The sequence below is a fragment of the Sebastes umbrosus genome, chromosome 1 (genome assembly GCF_015220745.1).
Source record: "Sebastes umbrosus isolate fSebUmb1 chromosome 1, fSebUmb1.pri, whole genome shotgun sequence".
NCBI lineage: Eukaryota > Metazoa > Chordata > Actinopteri > Perciformes > Sebastidae > Sebastes > Sebastes umbrosus.
In genome coordinates, this window is record NC_051269.1 from 12,073,097 (window position 1) to 12,090,399 (window position 17,303).

The 17,303-nt window shown below is 42.7% G+C and overlaps 1 protein-coding gene across 7 annotated transcripts in view; it reads left to right on the forward strand.

The window, feature by feature from the left end:
* kcnab2a (potassium voltage-gated channel, shaker-related subfamily, beta member 2 a) overlaps positions 1–17,303 on the forward strand; it is a 106,772-nt gene that overhangs the window by 65,893 nt on the left and 23,576 nt on the right. Inside the window, exon 1 of one of the 7 annotated variants that reach the window (XM_037764038.1) lies at positions 6,324–7,384. The exons of the other annotated variants lie outside the window; for them this stretch is intronic. Coding sequence (XP_037619966.1) covers positions 7,173–7,384 — 212 coding nt within the window. The 5' untranslated portion in view covers positions 6,324–7,172. Of the gene's footprint in view, positions 1–6,323; positions 7,385–17,303 lie in introns of those variants that run through there. 7 annotated transcript variants of the gene reach the window in all.

Sequence of the window (17,303 nt, forward strand, 5' to 3'; positions counted from 1 at the left end):
TTTTTATTTTTTGTCCATGATTGCAAGCTAGCTAGCCAGTCAAGTGAGAGCCATTGATATTATGGCCTTTCCATCTCAAGTAGCCTGCCGGTACAGTCTAATCAAAGATACAGGCATGACGGGACGAGTGCAGATTGAAGAATCAAATTTATAGTTATAGTTGGGATGTCTTAAGTTAAGATAAGACAGGAGGTCTGAGCACAGCCATGTGTTTAATAATTGCTTCTGTAAGAGGAGGATGTGATGTTTTTTCCTCTCTTTGAAACTCAAGTTAAGATAGGACAAGTAGTTAGGGTATTTTTCTGTAATGAGGCCCCAGGTCCCTTCACCAGTAGTTGAACTCAAGTCTCTTAAAACAGTCTGGACAGAAGATGCCAAGAGCTCCGAGAGCCAGCTGCCACATCTTCCCACTGAAATGTGTGCAATAGAAAGCACTTCTGCCTAGCAACGCTCCTCTGTGTGAACCTTAGGTATGACAAATGCACACAGGCAGGCGGGAGGATCTTCTGTCAAACAGGACAGATTATTCTGCTTCCTCCACTCACTCTCTCCTCTTCTCACATTAGTAGGCTCTCTCCCTCGGACTGTGTAACTCAGCCCTGTTTGATGTAAGCACACTTTGTTACACAAGCCATGCTGCCTGAAATCCCTACATGGCTGTGAGCTCACTGCTGTTTATTTATGGTCAACATATTTACTTAAACTCACACTGTGCACAGTATGTACTCCAATGCATTGTATCAGAAACACATTTTCTTTCTTAGATATTTATCTGACTATAGTAACCCATTAAATGTACAATAAACATTACTAATATGTTGTTTATAGTCACCATTTTTCCCCGTATTTCAAATAACCTAACCTCTGAGAATAGTTAAAGCCAAAAGGCATCGTAAAGACTATATTACATAATAAGAGGGGTTCCCTGCCTGCTATTTTTGATTGCCTCAGCTCTCCCGCTCTGTTAGATGTATCAGCGGGGACAGCTGAAACGACAACTCCTCCTGAGCCCGGCTGTCTGCGGGGAATCTGTCATGTTCACTGGAGAATTAAGAATCGCAGCACTCGCTGCTCACAGATGTGACCTGCGTCTCTCTTCACTCTTCTGTTTTCTGAGGAATTCCCAGAAAAGCTGACATAGTATTTAGCCTTCGCTAAACCTAATTTTCAGCATTCTTTGTGACAGCTTTTTAAAACCTTCAATACTGCCTCTTTTTTTTTTTTTTTTTTTTACTGTTAAGATCCTTCAGGTCAGGAATTAGAGTTTTCATTTGACTTATATAACAAAAGAAAAGATTAATGCTAAAATAACAATATATTTTTCTGCTTCAGATAATTACATCGTCTTTACAGCGATGGAAGAGTCAGCCATTAGAAATGTTTAGCCTCAGCCTCAGGATGCATTAAGCTTCTAGAAAAGCATTACGACATCCGTCGATCAACCCTGTCAATCTGTCTGAACTCACATCACTTTCCATTAACTCTCTTAAGCCCTTTCACCCACTCACTTATACACACACACACTCCTCTGCCTCGCCATCTCAGGGATGCTATCCTTTTCACTCGGTCACTCAAATCCTCACTAATGTTGTTCAATTAAACCCTCTGTAAGTGGAACTTGAACTTTCATCGGGCAGCTGGCCAGCAGTTACACATGATACAACTGTGGTCATCCTCTACAACCGGGTATACACCGCACTAACAACCACCGCCCGCCACAAACAACATTGTCCAGGCCTGATACGCTTTCTTAAAGGAACAGTGTGTAACATTTGGTGGGATCTATTAGCAGAAATGGAATATAATATTCATAACTACGTTTTCATTAATGTATAATCACCTGAAACTAAGAGTCATTATGTTTTCGTTCGCTTAGAATGAGCCCTTCATATCTACATAGGGAGTGTGTCCTCTTCACCAAGTCCGCCGTGTTTCTACAGTAGGACAGAACAGACAAACCACACACTGGCTCTAGCGAGAGGCTTTTGCGTTTTCACGTTACCTGAAGGCCACCGTAGATCTCCGACACGCTTGTGAAACTGCGGTAACGTGAGCCACCGAGTGCAAAACAGTGGTAACGCCAGCTTCTGAATTCCGTTGCTCCTAAAGTAGGTGAGGCGATCAACCTACGAGATGTACACAGAAGACGGCCGAGCTAGAGTGAGATGAAGCAGTTGAGTATATTATTCTGTTTACCCAGCTTGAAGGACGTTTTGCTTTAAGATGTAATATTCCTGTTTAACGGCAGAGGATCTCTGCAGTAGTCCTTACAGAGGGCAGGAAGCCAGTGCTTGCTAAACTAACTTAGACAGATCAGGCCTAGCACCCTGCAGCAACTCTGGATGCCAGTTCATGTGCCAGTCCCAGCTCGATGGAGGTACCCAGACTGCCCCTGAGAGCAAATTAGTGAAGGACCGAATGAGACACTTGCAAATATGAAATTTGGGAGTCCTTTCCCCCTTTCAGTAGCTAAGGGCGTTCTTTGTATTTTGTCTAGGCTCACAGTGTAGAATTGATTTAGAGAGCCAGTGACTATTTTTAGAGATAATGCTGCCGTTGTGATGAAGGATCACTGCTCATGACGGATGCCCCACTGTACCTCTGTGGTCAGAGTAGTTTCTAACGCTCTGTCGATGAAAGTACAGTAGTTGTCTTCCACCTCTCCGCCACTGAAGCTGCTTGGCTGCAGTATGTGGGCTGCAAGCCGGGAGAGGTCAGCTGTACGAGCAAAGTCTCGCATACCGTCGGCCACGACAGACTACTGGGGCTTCATTATGGTATGGCATCATTGATCGCCAACGCTTCTTCCCGATCAGGGCTGTAGGGATGAACAGAACAAAACCAATCATTTTAAGTGTGTGTGTGTTTCTGCAGCTTCCTTTTCTCGTAATGGTTATAAGGATGTAGGATGATCAATAAGTGAGGTGCATTTCCGCAGCTTGTCATCACAGCTGTTTGCTTGTGTTTACAGTTGTTGGCCTACATGGTGAATCTGAATCTGAATATCAGCGTCTTTTGTTTTCCTTCTCCGTCTGCACGCTCTTGAAAAAGAGAGCTGTTGTTTCCACTCCGCTGTAGTCGTGATCGCAGAAACACACATGTTCGGCTGTATGTCTCCAGCTTCTCTCTCCTCCTCCTCCACCTCCCCCGCACGTTGAATGAAGTGCAGGGCCGGGCCCTATCAGTGCTCCGCATTCACTCACACTGATTGAGTGTCGGGAGAGGGGTTTTAACAGCTCAGTAGATTTTTGGGATAACCACAAATCAGGCACTTAATCAAAGCAAGGAGACGAAGGCCACGACTCAAGGGAGGACGCTGTGATAATATGTGGAGTGGGAGGAGATGAATTTCTTTTCTTTACACTGCGATTTGTTCAGCAGTGCTATCTAACAACCAGCCACTGAGTCCAGCGTTAAACAATGGGAACTGATGGGATTTGGTTTTCAGGTATTGTTCAATTGTTTCCCTCCGCATTGATACAAAAATTACTTTTTATCGTAGAAGAACAGTTGTGCATTGGGTTGAGTCACCCCACTGTGCGCACCCTGAACACAATGTCACTAATTAGCAATTTAACAGCGGCACTCTAAGGCATTATGTAAAGATCAGAGTCTCTTATTTTTAGTTCAGCATCCTTTATGACTGATTTATCTTGTGACTAACAATGAACGGAGATTCATTCCGAATTTGCTCCAGCAGACTCTGATGAATGAACACAAAGCAGCTCACAGTTCAGGCCAGTATTCGCTCAATAATAGCGTTGAGAAAAGAAACCCCGGTAAAAGTGCGCATGAAAGGACCAAATGAGATAATAAATGTGTAAGCGTTTGCTCAGATTGACTTTGACTGGTGGGTCACCAGCAGGCCACGAGGCGATGTGTCCTCTGCAGTGCAATTTGATGTGTCACGCAAGGGAAAAAACTTCCGTACTGAAACACAGAGGTGGTGTATGGAGTACGAGTGTCACGCAGATAAAAGACCACATGTGTGGGCACATGTGGAGCAAGGTCGCAGGTTTCTAACAAAAGACGTAGAAAGTGTTTCACTAATCATCCTTCCACTCGACAGCAGTTGGTGTCTGTCAGGCGTGCTCACAGCGACGCCTGCTAACACTGCGAGAACCAAACATGTCGTCATGCAGCGATAAGGTGTCAGTCATCTTTAATAATCGCCTCTTCTGTTTATCTGGTCTTTCGGTCCCTTTTTCTTGTTTTCCAGATATAGTCAAAGCGAATGAAACGCATGCTGTCAAGTTGGCAGATGTGCCTGTTGTGAATTATTAAATCATACTAAGTGTGACAGGCATGCTTTATTGGATTGAGCATATTTGTTGCTCACTCTGTTGGCATATTTTTCGTAGCAGTTTATAGCTCCTGGTGTATTTATTAATTACAAGGCGTTGATGCATGGGGTGTTGTGTAATTTTGATTTTAGGGTGGGATATTTTAAAATGAAGATTACGAATACAGACTGTTGCAATGTGGTTTGCATCTGGTGAGGAGAGTCAGTCGGCTGGACAGAATGCCAGAAGGAGCAGTTGGGTGAAAAATGGTCGTTCTATTGATTCGTTTAGGTGATGGATCACTAGTCTGTCGGATGATGCATGCTTGTATCGATTACTGCACCTTGCGTCGCACAACAGCCAATAAATATGTGGATTTTCAGATGCAGATAAATCCAGGATTCATACGGTTTAGTAACGACAAGAAATCAGTCGTCACATGGTTTCAGTAGCCGTGACAAGCTGTGGCAGGGCAGTAAAAAGCCTAAACGATATACTGTAGGACCAAGGTAGTATGGAAATAAATGCATGCCGATATTCGGGACATGTTGCCATATGTAGCTGTGGGATTTTTGTCCAGCTTATTATGTGAGCTTCGCGTGGATCACAAGACTGACACTGTATCTGTGCAGCCTGAGCTCCCGTCCCTGGCCTCTCCTATCTCTCAGTACGTTCCCTGTCACGACTCCTGGGGGCCCTGGAGCAGAGCAGAACAGAGCAGAGTGGATCGCGGCATCACGTTTCCACAGCACTGGCAGTGAATGCATGGACCGTATACCTGGAGGTAAAGGGACGCTGGGATCAGACTGCTCTCATGCTTAACTGCTTTGTCGAAACGAGCAGAGAGATCCCAAATGTGTTCCTTATCATCCATCTTGCCCATATGTTGCTTCGTCTGCCGCTGTAGAGATTGATATGCCGTCACATTCAGCACAATGCTGGTTCCTTTTTAAAACTGTCATCACATTTTGTTACAGGAAGGAGCGTTGAAAAGGCAGCCTTGAGCCTGGCTCCTCTGCTCTCTCTGCACACGGCATGAAATTTAAATCAGATTTGCGTTGAATTAAAACAACCTTTCCCCCCTCAGGGTTCTATTTAAGTCCAGCAGACCAAAGGTCATCGCTCCTAGAATAGAGCTGTCAGTTAGCAACAGCCTGTTTGCTGGATTCCCATGATGGAGGTCGCCTCTTTGACTGCTTTACAAAACGTTGTCTGCTCCTGATGACATCTCTTTTAATTATCTCCTTGGCACACTAGCTGGTCCACTCAGATAAGCTTCACTATTATATTACTGGGAGCGTGTGTCTAATCTACTGTCGCTTCAATCTGCAGCCACTGTTGCGTTTAGTCCAATTACTGGTGTTTACTTTCAATCTCCAACCATTATATTTCTACTACTCAGCTCTTCTCAGAATGCTCTCATTGTTCATTAGATGAGTATCAACAGATGTTATACAGTAGGCGCCGTATCCTGCAACCTTAATTATTTCTTTGCTCAGTTGAAGAACGCGCGAGATTAAATAATCATCACGTACAAGGAATGTAGCAGTGTAGACAAACACGGCGTCTCAGTTCAGTCTCAGACAGCGCTGCCTTTGACATATATTGTCATAGATAAAGTTACATAATGAATATTTCATGGGCAGTTGAACACACCCACGTGAGAGCCCCCATTTCTAGGGCCATAGGCTACTGCAAAGTCCTTACCAGAGAGCATTCAGCTTCCTCCTTTTTCTTCTGATGGAACAAACTGTATTAGCACACTGCAGGGCAACAGACGGACAAAGAAGAGCACACAAAAATGCACTACCCTTTTCTTTAAGAGTGCTGCTGTAAACACAACAGATTTCAATGCCTTGCTCTCTCACGCTGCTCTAGCTCTCTGAATATTCCTCCTCGTAGCTTCTCTTCATATCCCTCCCACCACATTCCCTCCCTCCCTCTCCCTCTCTCTCTCCCCTCCCATCTCTTGCCTGTGTGCACCGTGCAGCTTTACGCTGAGCACAAGGCATACAGATGTAAGTTTGAGCCAGGCAACGGCCAGAGCTGGCAAGTGAATATGAGGTTGCCCTTTTGCTAACATGCAGTAGTATTCATTAGAATATCCAGCAGCCAGCGCAACTGTCAAGGCGGACTCAGAAGGGGAGATGAAAACCTCCTGGAACTGTGTGTTCGTGTTTGATTCTCTCCATCCCTTTGTGAGGATCTATGCGTTTCCACTCTTAAAGCTTGGCAGCAAGAGGTGTTATCTCTAGCACTGAGCTCAGCTTTAAAAGGAAATTGCAAGACTCTAAATCTGCCTGTCAGCCTCTGATGAGCCTCTGATTAAAAGATAAAGCGAGAGGAGGACACCCCGGATGAATCAAGGAAAAACTTGCAGAGGGAAATTTACACAAGCTCTGCTTTTTTTTGGGATTCTCTTTTTTAGAAGATTTAGATTTTTTCTTTTTAATTCATAGTTTTGTACTGGACCTGCGTTTTATGTACCTGAAGTCTGCAGTGATTGCACATTTGTTTGTCACACCAGCTGAGACAGAGATGCTGTAATGTTGTGCTTGGATTTGGACTTCCTTTGAGAGGATTTTGTTTTCACCTGATCAGCGCTCCTTCACTGTTTGAATCCGTTCTGATCTGCCCTCCCACCCTTCTGCCCCTCTTTTTATCCAGTGAACATTGTGAGCTTAGTCACTTTAGCGACTGGGCAGTGATTTCTAACGGAGGCAAAGTGTGTGAGGCTGGAACCGGAGTAGTTGCCTCCTACAGACCGAACTGTCTCACGTTCTTCGGGGTCCTCAGACTACACACCTCTGGGAGTTTGTCTTACCTGATTCAACCAGAGGAGAGTTTAATTAGAGCGTCTGCAAGCGGGACGGCCGGCCAAAAGCCAGGATGCAGGTGTCATTAGTGTGCACGGACCACCGTGGGGGGGTGAGCCGCACCACGGAGGACCGGCTAAACCGACAGAACGCCAACAGCCCCAGCACAGGCACCCGCAGCAAGTTCAGAGCAGTGGCGATGGTGGCTCGCAGTCTCGGACAACTCTCTGTTCAGAGTGTGCCTTCGTCCAGCGAGCAAAGCATGAAGACCGGCATGAAGTATAGGTAGGGCATGTCTGAACTGTTAACCTTCAGACCGATATAAAGTATGTGAATTGATCTTAACCTGCAGGATTTGTCTCCTCCTGCTAAAGTAGATCTTTAATGATCAAATTCTTCTTGGCTCAGGCTACAGTACATCACAGAGGAGACTGCCCATCTGTCCAATTTTGCTTTTGTACACCAGTTTTTCTTCCTTACTGCTTCCTGTCAGAACTGCCAAACTCCACCTGTTTAGAATTGATGACCGTTATTATGACTAATAACTAATTATTAACCTCCAAACTCCCCTCAAAAACAGCAGGATCTCACAAGGAAAGAATTGCAATTTGTAGTTTTATCTAATTTTTGTACTTAAGCGGTAAAACTCAGTGGTTGGCATTTCATTTCAATTTAGTTAGTGGCCATTGATGTGTAATCTGTTCTTTGCAGGAGTGACAAACAAGCGATACAAACAAAGTACAGTAAGCTGCATTTGTTCAGCTTCAAAGGAGAAACTAATTAGTATTTTCCCAGATTAGTCACTAAAGTGCAATAAAACTATTATCCCTAAAACACCATTTTTGTGTTTGTTTATCTTATACTGATAATCCCTTAGTTTCAGAGAGTATCATCACTGCAGATCCTTTTGTTGAATTTATTGCAGAAAAATTAAAATAAGATATATTTTCAATCATTGACACAAAAGCCACATAAAGTCAGTTGTCACTATTAGAATAACCCTTGTTGTCATATTAGAGAGTGTCCCTGACATGCTGTGAAAACAAACACTTTGCATAATGATAGCTTTTACCCACAGCGTTGTATGTTGACATGATGCTGCATTGAGTATTTATCGTACCCCTTCAATCAGTTGATTACTGCTCTATTGTAGTATTTACACTTCTGTTGCCTCCATTCTGACACGGGGAATAAAAGGTTTAATATTTGATTCAGTGGAAATTATTGAGTGTCTTTGTGTGTAGGAAGCCCGAGGGACACAAAGACTAATGACTGTTTTATCTCCCATACCCCATATTTAACATTTAGGCAAAGGTGTATTTGCAGAAATGCATTTATAACAAAAAGCTTCTATTTGTGTGGTGAATTATTCCAATTATTCCAGCCTTTACACAAGGAAAAAGGAACAGATTATGAAGTGGGATATCTTTTAAATGCATGTTGAAGCCCTGAGGGTAGAAGAGTGTAAGGGAAATTGAACAGTAGCAGAGGGCAAAAAATCTGTAGGCAGCATTGGTGGAAAAAATGAATCCTGTTCTTGTTCAGCATGGTGAGGTACAGCACGTTATTATCTGCAGCAAGCTGTCCATTAATGCAATGTGTCCGTCAGGAGTTATTTTGCAATAATGACCTGCTCTCTGTATGTTTTCCCACCTGTCACTCAACTGCTCACCAAAGACAATAGTTTGACAAGAAATATTTATTTAAAATGACAAGCTCTCACTAAAAAACCTGCATCCGTGTACTACATTCTAGCTCTGCTTGCAACCATTGCAATATACATATTTCCAGTATCTTTTCATTCATACTCTATTCATTCTATTCTCTTAACTATTCTCTAAAAATATTGATGATATTGTAACATTCCTCCATGTTTCTAGCCTTGGTTTTGAGGAGCAAAGTGTTACCGAGGCGTGCTGTCTTTTTGCTAAAAGGTGTTGCCAGTTCTTGTGATAGAAAATTAATATCATTTGTATCCAGTTGTAACCAAACTGCAGCAGAAATCTCACAATATAGAGGCTAATGAAGAGGCTCCATCAAAAGCTTGAGCTGTTTTCTTGTTTTTAACCATTTTATTGCATATATATATTCTAAAGTTTTAATAAACAGGAACATTTGTGTATTTCTACTGTGCTCTTTATAGGATTTGTCATTCAAGTGTTAATGACTTTTCTGATAGAGCTGTAAATGTTGAAATCAACAGTTTATCTTTTCAAATCATGTTTTTCAAGCCCCAAAACCTAAAAAAAGAAAAAACTGCAAGGTGATGTTGTGCCTTTTAAAGCAGACTCAGTTTGTTTTGTTGGGGGTGAAAGATTAGTGGTACGTTGACATTAAAAGAAATGAAGATAGGGACGTTGATTTGAGGAAACACATCCTCCGTACTGTTGTCTGAAGGAGCAGCACAATCCTTTGCATCTGATTTTGCTAGCAGCAGTCTTGCCATGTTGGCGCACTGTCATTATTGAGGCTAATGATATTGAATGAGTAAAAATCATTCTCAGCTCGCGAGGCCAGCGGCTGTTTGTGTTCTTCTCTTCCGCAAAGTACATAACGGGCTCTGTGTTTGTGAACCAGACTTGCATCTGATGTAAACTGAAGGTCATGCAGGCCTAAATGCAGCGCGAAGCTCACAGATGCATGCACCGAGGCTCCGGCATTGTGTTTTAAGAGATGCGAATGAAAGGGAAGGCAGGAAGGAGAGTGAATAAAAGAAAGAAAGAGGAGAGTGCTAAGGTTGATGCTGGTGTAGGCACTATGCCCAAGAGGAAGTACAGTAGGCTGGAGTGATCTGTGCTCATGTCACTGTGTATCTTTCAAACATGCCTCTCGGAGTTTAAGCTCGCGAGCCTTTTAACATGGCCGTGCATTTATCTTTTCATCCTTGAGCACAAGGAGATTTTTTTTCCTTCTCCGTTAAATTCAGTTTTTCATTTTTGCCATTTTGACAGCTGAAGAGGTTAGCTGTTTTATAACTGTTCCCCCAAAAGTACACAGTGAGAAAGCTTATCCACCCTGCAAAACTTTCCACGATTATCCACACTGCAGAAGAGCGGTGTGAAATTCAGATCAGCCTCATTTGCATACAGTCCTCTCGGTTTCCTTGAATGGCAGCCTTGAGCTTGAATCAAGTCTGTCAGTCTTCATCCATGGGCGAGGACGCAGGTTAGGCTGGAGGTGACCTCCCCCGCTAAGGCCGAGGAAAACCATCAAAGTGAGCATCTTTTCAACGGTACACGGAGGGATTGCGGCAGCTTTAGTGGGGCTGCCTCGCCGCAGACTGAGCTGTTTCTGTAATGTGACACCGGGCCTGCATGACATGACTGGTTAAAATCATCAAGCTTGACTGTGAGAGGCTGCACCTCCTCCAAGGAATGATTAAATGGCTTCAGTCAGGACTGAATTAATGATGCACGCAAAATGGCTTATGATTATGTAAAGTAGTCTTGCTCAGGGAAAAGGGAGAATATCTGTGAGATTGGGACGGCATGTGCAGGTAGGGAGTCAATCCCGTAAAGCTCCTGCTTTTCACAGTCCGGTTATCAGCTCTTCTCTCAAGCAACCAAACCAAGGAAGGGTCTTGAGGGAATGAGTCACCCTTTACAAGAAACACTTTTATTTGCTTAGGCGTAGCAAATAAACTGCTGCAAAGCAACGCCGAGGTGCATAAGTTTGAATATCACTTTTTGTTTGGACTGCCATTTTTGTGCTTTGCGCGGACTAAATATAGACCACTGTGGATAACATTTGTGCTTTAGGAGGATATTTTTTCTTTTTTGTCAACGCATGGTATTGTTGTTTGTCACACACAACACTTCTGCTGTGTTGCACTCAGTATCGTTTACCGCAGTGGCCATGTAAATCAGAGCTGACTCACCTCCTCTCCTGGTGTAAATCTACAAGTAACTCTCCTCAGCCCCAGACTGTCAGTAGAATTCCTCACATCTCACGAGGTCCACTTCTGGTTGTAAAGATGACAGTGACTGACTGTCACAGTAAATAGCTACTGGCGGTGTTGTGTAAGCGGATGGCATTTAAATCCCACCACCGTGTTGTGTGAAGCTGTGATGTATCATTATAAATCACAGAGATAAGACACGACTTAAAAAAGCCCATCCCACTAGTTCTGTTTTTCATTTAGTGAACCTTGAATTGACTTAGTGTAGCAGATGGCAGAATTTATAAAGACAGAAACGGGAGCAGACTGTAAACAACAAATGAAACATCCATGCATCAATTGTCAGTATAGTGGTTTAATGTTTCTTTATTGTACTATAGCTGTAATTGCAGAAGGGAAATTGAGTTGGTGATGCTTAAACCTGCAGTAGGCAGAATGTTTTTGGCATCATCGGGCAAAAATTCCATAATAACCTTTCAGCATATTGTAATTCAAGTGTTCTGAGAGAAAACTAGACTTCTGCACCTCCTCTTGGCTCTGTTTACAGGCTTTAAAAAATCTAGCCTGTAACAGGAGACTTTGACCAATCACAGGTCATTTCAGAGAGAAAGCGTTCCTATTGGCTGTTCATTCAACGGAGGCAGCTGTCAAACACTCGCGAACTCCGATCAAACGGTCAATCTAGGCAGCTTGACCGGAGTTCACGAGTGATTGACAGCTGCTCAGAGACGGCAGGCTCCAGCTCGGCTCTGATTGGTTGTTTTCCTCCGGTCTGTGAACTCTTCTAGATGCCATTAGGAGCACCGCAGGACAGCGGAGGACACAGAGGCACATGATTTTTTCCAGATTACCTGTTTCATGCACTTCTGTCAGGATATAGTGACCGTAAAAATAATTTTCCTTAATCATATTTGCTCCATTTCTACCCTCTGCTGCTTTAACTATAGGAATATTTTTGTCCTTGTCAGGGAATTTTTTATTTTTTTCCCAATATTTTGTTATGCAAAAGCATGCATCGCTCAGGCTCTGGGTGACAAAAGCTGTGGGTGTGAGATTTGGGGCGTCATGAGTGTGGGTGCATGCTGGGACGTTTTCCTGCATTCTGAGGGCTCTTCATCAGGGAGCCAGCTTTCCACAGCCTGCACTCCCCCTTGAAAATATGAATCATAAATAGACCGTGGTAGTTGAACAGAGCACGCATACAGGAGCCACTCTGATGTAAATACTAAGACTCATCCACAGCACAGATTTCAGGTCCCGCAGTAGCCACTTAGGTACCATCTTAAATGTGCACAGAACATTCGCCATCTGTTTGCTCTGGGCATGTGGAGAGAAATAGCCAAACGGTGGGGTGGGTGGTTCATTTATTGATGGAGGCTTGTGTTTCACTGTATGCACTGTCTGTGTTGGTGTAGAAGAAAGTGAGTGAGATGAGGAGGGAGGGGTGTTGTGGAATATTGTGCTTATGTGCCTATAAGCGCGTCTGCACGTGAGAGACACACTTGTGTTATGTTGAAGGACAAAATGAAGACAGCTGTTCTTTCTTTGCCTCACTGATAGAGTTTAATTAGTGTGTGTGTGTGTGTGTGTGTGTGTGTGTGTGTGTGTGTGCGTGTCTTAGCACCACTCATTTCTCTCTGCATGGTATTTTCTTAAACGCTCTAGAAATAGCCTAGATTTATTAATTCTCTTGTGCACTGCCAAGATGAAGCAAGTCTTTTATTCACTCAGTATCTGAATTGTAGTCAGTCAGTTTATACTGTTTCATAATGTGTGATCGTGTGTGTGTGTGTGTGTGTGTGTGTGTGTGTGTGTGTGTGTGTGTGTGTGTGTGTGTGTGTGTGTGTGTGTGTGTGTGTGTGTGTGTGTGTGTGTGTGTGTGTGTGTGCGTGCGTGCGTGCGTGCGTGCGTGCGTGCGTGCGTGCGTGCGTGTGTGTGCAGGAATTTTATTTAACTTAATAATGACGTAGTCCAAAGTTCAGTATAAATGTGCACAATTGCGTGTTTCAGTACTCTGTGTGAGGTTATTATAAAGCTGCCTCACTGTGGAGATGGGTTTAGATGTGAGCTCTGAATCAACAGACTTGTTTTGACAAAGAAATTTGTGTTTAACTTTTCTGTCTGCATGAGAAGCGTGTGAGCCGCGTGTTACGTAACGTGTGATTGAGAAAATAATGTAGCACAAATAGAAGTGAGGCTGTACTGTAGCAGGAGGCCAGAGCTTTAGCTTGCTTACTTCACAAAGTAATAAGAGTGCAGGCCAGCAGAGGAAAAAATCCCATTCATCCCGCAGCATCATGCTCGGTCATGTGTATTATGAATATTTAACCTCAACTTTTTTTTTTAATTAGGCAGATGGCACCCGGCAGTTTGCTCTAAATCGATAGTGGACAACGCAATCTCCTTTATCATCAGCAAGATGGTCTCTTACAAGCTAATTAGAGATAGTTAGTACAGTTTGAGCCTTTTATGTAAATACCTCTAATCAACTTATTTGTGATTAGGGCTGCAAAATAAATCTTTATTAACGATTAATCTGTTAATTGTTCTCTCAATTAATTTATTGTTTGGTCTATAAAATGCCAGAAAATAGTAAAAAAAAAAAAAAAATGTCCATCACAATTCCCCAAAGCCCACGTTTACGTCTTCAAATGTCTTGTTTTGTCTGACCACAGTCCAAAATTCAAAGATATTCAGTTTACAATCATAGGAGACTAAAGAAACCAGAAACTATTCAAATTTAAGAAGCTGATACCAGAGAATTTGGCCATTTTTAACTCAAACATTGACTCAAATCAATGAATCGACTATCAAATAAGTGCTGATTAATTTTCTGTCAATCCACCAATCAATTAATCAACTAATTGTTGCAGCTCTGTTTGTGATTATGTTCGCTGCCTTCTTTAAATGTATTAAGTTAATTTAGTTTGTTACCTTTTAAAGACATTTTCCATCGAAATTGGGATTATAAAATACATTTAATCTGATGGCATTGTCAGTGAATATGCTCTTGCAGTATCCTTTGGCTCCAATAGTCAATTTAAAAGCATGTCAGGATGCTGGAGCACAGCTCAGTGGGACATTAAAGATACAGTATAGGAACCGCTGCTAAGACGTTGAATCCCCCAGGTGCTATAAGTTTCTCCCTCGTTGCTCTCCAGCGTATAGCAGAATATTTTCCATCCCTGTGGGCACTGGCAGATTTATCCACAGACAAGAGCGTCTGAAAATGCCCGATTTAGAAGAAAAACAAATTCAGCCTCAGGAAAACCCTCTGAGCCGGCAATCTGTTTATGCCCAAGTAAAAAAATAAATAAACTGCCATTGACAACGGTCTTACAGTGCTTTAATGCCAGTGGCTCTGTGTTTCTGGCTGCTGCCTGTATGAAGTTGCATATTTACACATGAAATCACATTTGAGGTGTTCTCAGCCTGCTGTCAAATGTGGCGCTGCGAGCAAATGTACATTATACTATGTATATCTGTGCGTGTGTTCATTTAATGGCTTCCCTGAGAGATAACGGATCATCGAGTCACGTCACATGATTAGAAATGACCGGAAGGCTCCTCACAATAAGGAGTTAACATCCTCAAAACAAGAAATAAACGCTGAAACTAGTATAACTGTGAACTTTGATAAAATATGTAGCCTAGGAGTAATCACATGGCATGTTTTTACCAGTTACAGACGACTCCATATTAAATGCAAGGCTGTGGAAAAATTGTACTAACCAACCTGAAGTCATTGGAACAGTCTAGGCTCAATGAGGTGTATAATAGCAGTTTAACCGGACCACACCTAAAGAGCATCATGGCTGATACTCAATAGCAAAAAAGAGTTATCCCTGATTCGCTTGTAGAGGATGTGTGTGTGAAGATTTGCATACCTTCAGCTCTGCATAATGTACAAACTAAAACTATTTTTGCAGCCATAGCTTCATCTGGATATTTTCATGTTTTTTTTTGGTGCATAAGCGTGCACGCATACATTAAGTCTTACAATTTGATACATGTTTGAGTGAGATCTTGGGGTCAGAGGTCGGTTTGGACTTGTCATGTGTTTATGGTGCAAATGCCAAAATGTGTAATGATCAAGCTTCAGGAGCTGCTAGACACTAGATTGGGGATTTTCAAGGGCCTCATTCAATTCTAAAAAATCAAATAGTTTATGTGACTATTGTCATGGCTTAAAACATATATTTTCCCTTGTTTTAACTGTCGCAGGCGCCGCCTGGTAGTAACGCTACCGGTAAAACGCGTGAGGCACGTTCAGTTCGGTTCTTTTCCGTCGTAGATCTGCTGTTCGAGCGGCAGAACATTGTAAAACACACTCTATTCAAACCAGAAAGAAACAGAATAAAATACACCAATACAGTGTTGGTTAGTCTTTCCACTGTTCCAACAATATGGACAAAATATATCCTTAATTCATAGTGGAAAATGGAAAAATGCGCCGACTACATGCCGTTTTCCGCCACTGTGTCTCTCTAATGGGGAACGATTGACTAGATCCCAGTGATTATCGAATAGTAGCCTAATTTTGCTTGAAATGCACATCCATACAATTTACAGGATTGTCTGGGAACTTAAAGGAATAATTCAACATTTTGCGAAATATGCTTATTTACTTTTTGCTGAGATTTTGCTGAGAAGATCAATACCACTCTCATGTCCATCCATTAAGTATGAAATCTGCCAGTAACTCTTAAAGTGTTGTTGTCACTGTGAGGTTTCCAGCCAACCAGCGGAGACATCGGGATGTAACGTATAAATTAGTGAGCTTTTGAGGTGCTGGTAGACAGATTTTCTTTCATCGGGTTTGGACAGCGCTACTCTATCTGTTTCAGTGCTGCCTCCAGTCTTTATGCTGAGCTAAACTAATCATTTCCATCTTTATTGAATATCTAATCTAAGTCTTGGCAAGAACATGGGTTTGTAAATGTCAACCTATTCCTTTAAAACAACAGTTTAACTCAGGAAAAAGTCTTTATCCATTCACCTCCAGTCACAACTCACACCCCCGCAAATCTATGTGTTTTTTTTTTGGTTTGAGTTACAAAAAAGGTTATCCAGCTGGCAGCAAGTAAACAGAGCCTCATGGTAGAACGCTGCACGATGAAGCTCACAACCATTCATGCTTCATTCAGTGAGGTGAATTGAAGATAATTGGATAAATAGGGCTAGCAGACTGTATGCCCGTTAAGGTTCAGCTGATAACAGAGAAGCAGACAGTAATGAAATTTAAATCTTTGGGCAAACTGTTCCTTTAATCACAGTTAATGTGTGTAAGCAGCTTTTTCAGAGCACAGTGGCTCAGCCCATTCCTCCTCTTTCTTATTGCCTAGTCAGGACATTTCTAATCCAATATTCTCCACCGTCGCTCCTTCCTTTCAGTGGAATGGATGTTACATAAACCTGAATGGAGGAGGAAACCACCTGCAGCCAACACGAGCTAGTGGCATTCGGTCTGTGTGTTTTTCTGAAGTCGAAGCCACGAGTTAGGTAGTATTAATAGTTCTGCTCGGTGAACATATCTCTCAACACGTTTCTCTTTACAGCGCAGTGACCTTGCTTCCTCATTCATCACCCTGTCCTGCCCTGTCCTGTCCTGTCCTGTCCTGTCCTGCCCTGTCCTGTCCTGCCCTGTCCTATCCTGTCCTGTCCTGCCCTGTCCTGTCCTGTCCTGTCCTGTCCTGTCCTGTCCTGTCCTGTCCTGTCCTGTCCTGTCCTGTCCTGTCCTGTCCGGTCCTGTCCAGTCCTGTCCACTGACTTCACATTGACTCTCTCGCCCACCCAGTCTGCCGTCTCCATGCCTCCAGTCCGTCCTGATGCTCCGCTTTCACGTCTTACTGAGATTTAACTAGTCCATGAGTTTTCGGTAGAGAGCTTTTAATCTGGAAAGAATTTACGTTATTATAAATCCCTCTCAATGTTCTCAACCAAAACACATTACAGCAGATTTGACATGATTTAGGCATTTAGTCGTTGGCCGTTATAATTTAAAGGGTGCAACAGTAGACTGAACTGTAGAGCTGCAACGATTAATCGATTAGTTGTCAATTATTAAATTAAATTAAGAAAGAAAAGTCAACATTTTCTGATTGCAGCTTCTTAAATGTGACAGTACACTGAATATCTTTGAGTTACTGATGAGTTACAGAGATATTGACCTCATTAAGCGGATCAGGATTCAGCCACGACATGATTAAATACAGTTTCTTTGTCATTGTCAAAATTCTCTGTTGCTGCTATCAGTATTCATTCAGTCATGGTGGTGTTAAGTACCACAGAAAGTCTCAAGTTACC